Source organism: Crocuta crocuta, unplaced genomic scaffold (assembly GCF_008692635.1).
Source record: "Crocuta crocuta isolate KB4526 unplaced genomic scaffold, BGI_CrCroc_1.0 scaffold528, whole genome shotgun sequence".
NCBI lineage: Eukaryota > Metazoa > Chordata > Mammalia > Carnivora > Hyaenidae > Crocuta > Crocuta crocuta.
The window spans coordinates 2,161,243-2,167,394 of record NW_027530010.1 but is presented as its reverse complement, the minus strand read 5'-3'; the positions used below and the strand labels follow the sequence as shown (position 1 = coordinate 2,167,394).

Below are 6,152 nucleotides of genomic sequence, written 5' to 3'. Positions count from 1 at the left end.
CGGGAAGCAGCAGGCAGGGCTCACAGGGACAGGAGAAGCCAGGAGAAAAGGCAGCGGCACCAGGAGGAAGAGGAGGAGGGGGGCTCAGGCAGCAGGGGTAAGAAGACGAAGCAGGGAAGAGCCGGAGTCAGCCCCGACGAGAGAACAAGAAAGAAGAAACAGAAGGACTGAAGGCCGGTCCAGGGGGCTCTGCGGATTCCTTGTCCGCATCTGGAGCCTCAGACCCAAGTGGGCACAGGCCTCCTGCGGCCTCTCTGGGACGAGTCCTCCCAAGGAGGAAGCTGGAGTGGAGCGCCTCCACAGCCTCTAACCTGGAGCTGGTGACCTCGGGCACTGCGGGGTGCAGTGTTGGGGACAGGAAGGCGGAAGCCCGCTGGGGGGTCGCCCTGGCCAGAGGCAGCTGCCAGCGCAGGGGCGGCCGGAAGGGGAGCCAGCCCACAGCTCACCCGCCTGGGCCCTGGGAGACACGGTTAGACATGAGCTTGGGCTCTGGGCCCCGGTGGAGGCGCCACCTGGCCTCCCTGTGCCCGGCCTGAGCATCCTGAATACAAATTAGTCTCCTTGGGGGCCTCAAGGCGTCTCTTCATTTCCCTCCCACGGCTTTGCTGCCCTGTTCGCAGGAGAAAGCTCAGAACCTTCCTCAGCAGGTTTTTTCCAGCATCTGAAAGTCTGTCTTCAGTGTCCCCAAAAGCCGGGCCTTGCCTGCTCTGCTCCCCCAGAGGTGGTGCCCTGTCTCCAGCGCCGCTCTCCGGCCCCTGCCACCCAGTGACCCTCACTCCCAGATCAGCTCTCGGGACCCCATAGCGCTGAGAGGCCACAGAGTCTTTATTGGGAGGGGCATCTGCCCAGCTCCGTCACTGCAGACGGTAGACACACTCCGTGTCAGGGTAGGGTGGCAAGTTCAGCTGGTACTTCTTTTCCAGAGCAGGCGGCACAAAACGACCTCCCAGGTAGTGGTAGCGGCCGGTGAAGTGGACTGCAGACTTTTTGGGTGCGGTCAGGGAGATGAGCAAGTCCGGCTGGATCCCCCCCGGATTCCCCTTCTCCACGTCCCAGCCTGGAAAGAGGGTGGTGGTCAGGGGGAGAGAGGCGGCCAGGTGTCCATGCCCCTTCCCCGCCTTGCTCTGCCCCAGCCCTGAGCAAGCAGGGGCTCCCGTGTCCCCACGCCCCTGGTGCTCCGCGGCCTCCTAGGCTCTGGTGTCGCCTGCCCCTGGCCTCCCTGGCCCTGCTGTGCAGTCCTGAAAGCTGTATCCTGCCCCCCTACGCTCAACTTGCTTACGGCTTGGCCTGGGCCTTGGGTCAAGAATGAGGTCTCCTGGGTACTTAGGGCAGGACCTCAGCCCCAGTGCCCCCCCAAATTCCTTGGGCCCGGCACCTGAGGGAATGTCGATGCTCGCGACGGGCACGGTGAGCTCGCCCAGGACGCTCAGGACACCGCGGAATGGCTCCCGCACGTCACCTTTGAAGCTGAAGCCAAAGATGGCATCCACCACCAGCTCGTACAGCTCGTCGATCAGCCTGGCCTGTCGTGGAGCAGGGAGGGGACAGGGTGTGAGGGCCCCGGACAGGACAGAGCTGTCCCCTGCACACGCCACTCAGGCACCCGTGTCATTTTATCTCGGTCACAGGCTTCAGTGCGACCTGCTCAGTGATTTAGGCCGAGCTGAGTCCACGCACGGTTTCTGCTCCAAGGGCCTGCCTGCTCCTGGGGAGGCCACAGCGGCTGAAGTCAGGACAGACCCCTCCCTCCTCTGCAATGCCTGTCCCTTCCTCTGTGCAACACGTTAAGAAACTTTAAAAAGAAAAAAGTTCTTGCCCATCCGTCGGTCCGTGGCCCTGCAGGAAGGGCTTACGACACGGCAGTCCCTTCAGCCTGAGAAGACGACGCGTGTCCTGCCGGCTGGGCAGGCCCTGACCTCAGAGGGACAGGTGTGGCCGTGAAGGGACAGGCCGCCTCGGGCACCTGTGCGGGGCACCGCCCCACCTGCCAGGAGTCGGTCCTCCAGAGGAAGAGGGGCGGGGGCAGAGCCACCTACCTCTGCGGGCATTTCATCAAGGAAGGGGATGTCCATTTTCTGGCACTGGGTCACCAGTGCGGTGAAGAGTGGCTTGTTAGGCCTTTTGGGGTAATAGATGGTTGGCTGGTAGCCCTAGGGGGCAGAGAGGGGTCGTTCAGGGCCGGATCTCGGAGGCCCCACCCCCGCCACCCCGGCCCGCCCCCTAGACGCACAAAGAGCTTGAGGTGCCGGGCGCACACCAGGCCGTCTCCTCCGTTATTCCCGGGACCGCAGATGACCAGGACCGTGGGGGGACTCCGGGACATGGACTTGGGCGGGTAGGCCTGCAGGCGGAGGCAGCGGGCGTCACAGGGGCGCTGGGCGGCCCCAGGCCGTCCCGGCCACCCCGCGGCGATGGGGCCTGCCCGGCGCCACCGACCTTGGCGATGGCTGTGGCGCAGCTGAGCCCCGCCAGCTCCATCAGCTGGTCCACGCTGAACTGGTACTCGCCGAACAGCTCCTGATCCACGGCCTGGGCCTCTTCCTGGCTGTGGACACCCCGCGGCCTGAGTCCCGGCGCCGGNCGGCTGGAAGGGCGGGGTCCAGAGACCAGAGATGGGGGGAAAGGAAGGTTGTTTTTTTTAAATTTAATATTTATTCATTTTTGAGGAGACAGAGAGCGAATGGGGGAGGGGCAGAGAGAGGGAGACACAGGATCGGAAGCAGCCTCCGGGCTCTGAGCCGTCAGCACAGAGCCCGACGTGGGGCTCGAACCCACAAACCATGGGATCATGACCGGAGCCGAAGTCGGATGCTTAACCGACTGAGCCCCCCAGGCGCCCCAGGAAGGTTTGCTTCATTCAGGAAGAGAGTGCACCAACACCCCAAAGGCCACCTTGCCCATCCGGCCAAGCCGGAGGTCTTTAAAGGGGGGGGGGCGGGCGCCAGAAACGTGGGGGCTTGTGCGAGGGAAGCTGGTGCCTGGGCCCTTAGTCGTTTTGCTGCGGAATCTGGTCTGGATCACCGGCCGAAGAACCAAGCGGCGCTCGGCGATCCTGGACGGGAGGAGGCTTATTTTACACCGCGAGGCTCAGAGATCATGCTCCAGAGGTCTGAGCCCAGAGCATCAGCAGTGGGAGTAATTTATAGCCTGGTACTTCCGCATTCCTCGTTAATGCGTGAGACCAGCAGGGTGGGAAGAAGCACCTGGAAGAGGGAGCCTTTGATCCGGGACAGATAGTTCCTTATCAGCCCTGCCGGCCATCTTATAACAGAGTTTTCCCTATCAGTTTGTGGTCATGACCCTGCACAGGCCTTACCTCCGGCAGAGCCTGGTCCCTCACTCCTCAAGGCCAGCGGTTTGCAGAATCTCCAGGAAGGCAGGTGTTTTGCTACAGACCAAGGGACTTAGGTCAACAAGCAAGGAGCACCTAAGCTTGAAGTAAGTTAACCCTTAAGACCGGCTGGAGTGCTGTTTACAGTGTAATTTAGGATCCCTCTCCCAGTACATTAGCTGCCCTACATCTGCTTCCCAGGGTGGCTCGATGCATTTCTCTAATCACACATAACCCTTGACCCCCGTTGTCAAGATAATAGCTGTGGAAATACAAGATTATAAACGTTAAACATGGGGCGCTTGGGTGGCTCAGTCGGTTAAGTGCCCGGCTTCAGCTCAGGTCATGATCTCACGGTTCGTGGGTTTGAGCCCCACATCGGGCTCTGTGCTGACAGCTCAGAGCCTGGAGCCTGCTTCGGATTCTGTGTCTCCCTCTTTGTGCCCCTCCCCTTCTCACGCTGCTTCTCTCTAAGAAATAAATAAAACATTAAATAAATAAATAAACGTTAAACAGGTTAAGAGTGTCATGGTTAAAAATGTAGTTGAGGGGCGCCTGGGTGGCTCAGTCAGTTAAGTGACCTGACTTCAGCTCAGGTCATGATCTCACAGTTCGTGGGTTCGAGCCCTGCATCAGGTTCTGTGCTGACAGCTCAGAGCCTGGAGCCTGCTTCGGATTCTGTGTCTCCCTCTTTGTGCCCCTCCCCTTCTCACGCTGCTTCTCTCTAAGAAATAAATAAAACCTTAAAAATATTTTTTTTAATGTAGTTGAAACCATAGACTCCAGATTCTGAAAACATAATCAAGAAACACCTGGAGGAGAGACTACAGTTTTTACCCAAGTGCTTTTAAGAATGCAAACACAAAAATTAAAAAACAAAACAAAACAAAACAGGCGCGCAGGTGACTCAGTTAGTTAAGCCTAAGGTTTAGGCTATCATGATCTCACATTTCATGAGTTCGAGCCCCGTATCTGGGTCTCTGCTCTCCTCTTCAGATCCTCTGTTGCTCTCTCTCTGCCCCTCTACCCTCTCAAAAATAATAAATAAATAGAATGCAAACACACTCTCACATACTTAAGGGGGTGAGTCTTGGGAATAATATACCAGTTACCACTAAGACATTAAGATAAAAGGGGCGCCTGGGTGGCTTAGTCGGTTAAGCGTCCTACTTTCGCTTAGGTCATGATCTCGCGGTTCGTGGGTTCGAGCCCCCCGTCGGGCTCTGTGCTGACTGCCAGGTCTGAGCCTGGAGCCTATTTCAGAGTCTGTGTCTCCCTCTCTCTCTGACCCTCCCCTGCTCACGCTGTCTGTCTCTCTCTCTCTCCTAGAAATAAAAAAAATAAAAATAAAAAAAAAAGATAAAGATAATTATCCAGGTGAAGTTCCTGCTTTTAAGTTAGTGAATTTTTTTGTGTGTCATGAATTGCATCCTCACCAGGTCACTGAGAAAGGCAAGAATTCCTCACGTTTTTAACTACTCTTCTGATATTCTCCTTTTTAATTAAAAAGATTTGTCTCCTATAAGATGTACCCTTGTCTCTCACCTACGCTTGTTTTACATATTTGTTGTAGGAAATAGAATTTATCAGACTGCATTTTTGGTGGAAAATTGTTTTTGTTAGACTGTGTGGCTAGAAATTGGGTTTTTACGTCTAAATTGTTTTTAAACATTTTTTAAGTGTCTGTTTATTTTTGAAAGAGAGAGCATGCATAAGCACGCTTGAATGGGGGAGAAGAGAGGGAGGGAGACACAGAATGTGAAGCAGGCTCCAGGCTCTGAGCTGTCAGCACAGAGTCTGACGCAGGGTTTGAACCCATGAGCTGTGAGATCATGACCTGAACAAAGTCAGACGCTCAACCAACTGAGCCACCCAGGCGCCCCACATCTAAATTGTAATGTACCTTACAATTGGATAATCTTGGAGGGCGTGGGTGGCTCAGTCGGTTAAGCGTCCGACTTCAGCTCAGGTCATGATCTCACAGTTCGTGGGTTCGAGCCGCACATCAGGTTCTGTGCTGACAGCTCAGAGCCTGGAGCCTGTTTCAGATTCTGTTTCTCCCTCCCTCTTTGCCCCTGCCCCACTCATGCTGTCTCTCTCTGTCTCAAAAATAAACTATTAAAAATTTAAAAAAAACCCAATTGGATAATCTTATCCAAGACCTCATTAACTGTATATCATCATCAGTATATATAAGTAGTTTTACTTTTTTTTTTTTTAAGATTTTATTTTCTTTTAAGTAATCTCTATACCCAACATGGGGCTGGAGCTCATGACCTTGAGATCAAGAGTCACAGGCTCCACCAACTGAGCCAGCCAGGTGCCCCTGAAGATTCATTTCTAAAACACAATGTGAAGCATGCTTTCTTGACAGATAACATTTGAATATTTACGTGTGCCACGTGCTAACATGAATCAGCTCATTTTACCCTTGCAGCAGTCCTGGTATTGTTCCCATTTTACAGATGAGCAAACAGACTTACAGGTGTTGAACCGCATGCTGATGCCACAGGGATAGCTGTTGGGGGAGGGGGAGCTCGGATCCACACAGCCTGACCTAGAGTCAGCACTCTGAAGCATCGTCTGTACTGAACTGACCTCTCCAGTGTGGAAATAGGTAATCAAAGGGTTGTCACTGCTCTCTTCATTCTGATGAGATGTAAGTATAGAACAGGGACACCGATATCCCACCTCATGTCCCCAGAATTTATAAAACAACCAAAAGATGGCTGTCCCCAGGAGCTGGAGCTGAAGACCTACTCCATCCTATTTCTGCCTTTCAGACTTCTGGAATTTTCTTTGGGAAATGCCTTCAAAACCA

General features: G+C 54.6%; 2 protein-coding genes across 2 annotated transcripts in view; one reads left to right on the top strand and one right to left on the bottom strand.

The window, feature by feature from the left end:
* Positions 1–569, top strand: part of GPATCH4 (G-patch domain containing 4) — a 6,662-nt gene extending 6,093 nt beyond the window's left edge. Inside the window, exon 9 of the mRNA XM_077764074.1 lies at positions 7–569. Coding sequence (XP_077620200.1) covers positions 7–171 — 165 coding nt within the window. The 3' untranslated portion in view covers positions 172–569. The remainder of the gene's footprint in view (positions 1–6) is intronic.
* Positions 570–807: 238 nt separating this feature from the next.
* Positions 808–3,162, bottom strand: NAXE (NAD(P)HX epimerase). Its single transcript, XM_077764073.1, has 6 exons — positions 3,155–3,162; positions 2,437–2,584; positions 2,231–2,341; positions 2,037–2,150; positions 1,376–1,523; positions 808–1,057 (listed from the first exon to the last, which is right to left on the bottom strand). The coding sequence occupies exons 1-6, from the start codon at positions 3,160–3,162 to the stop codon at positions 855–857; spliced, it is 732 nt and encodes a 243-aa protein (XP_077620199.1). The 3' UTR covers positions 808–854.
* Between the last annotated feature and the right edge of the window lie 2,990 nt (positions 3,163–6,152).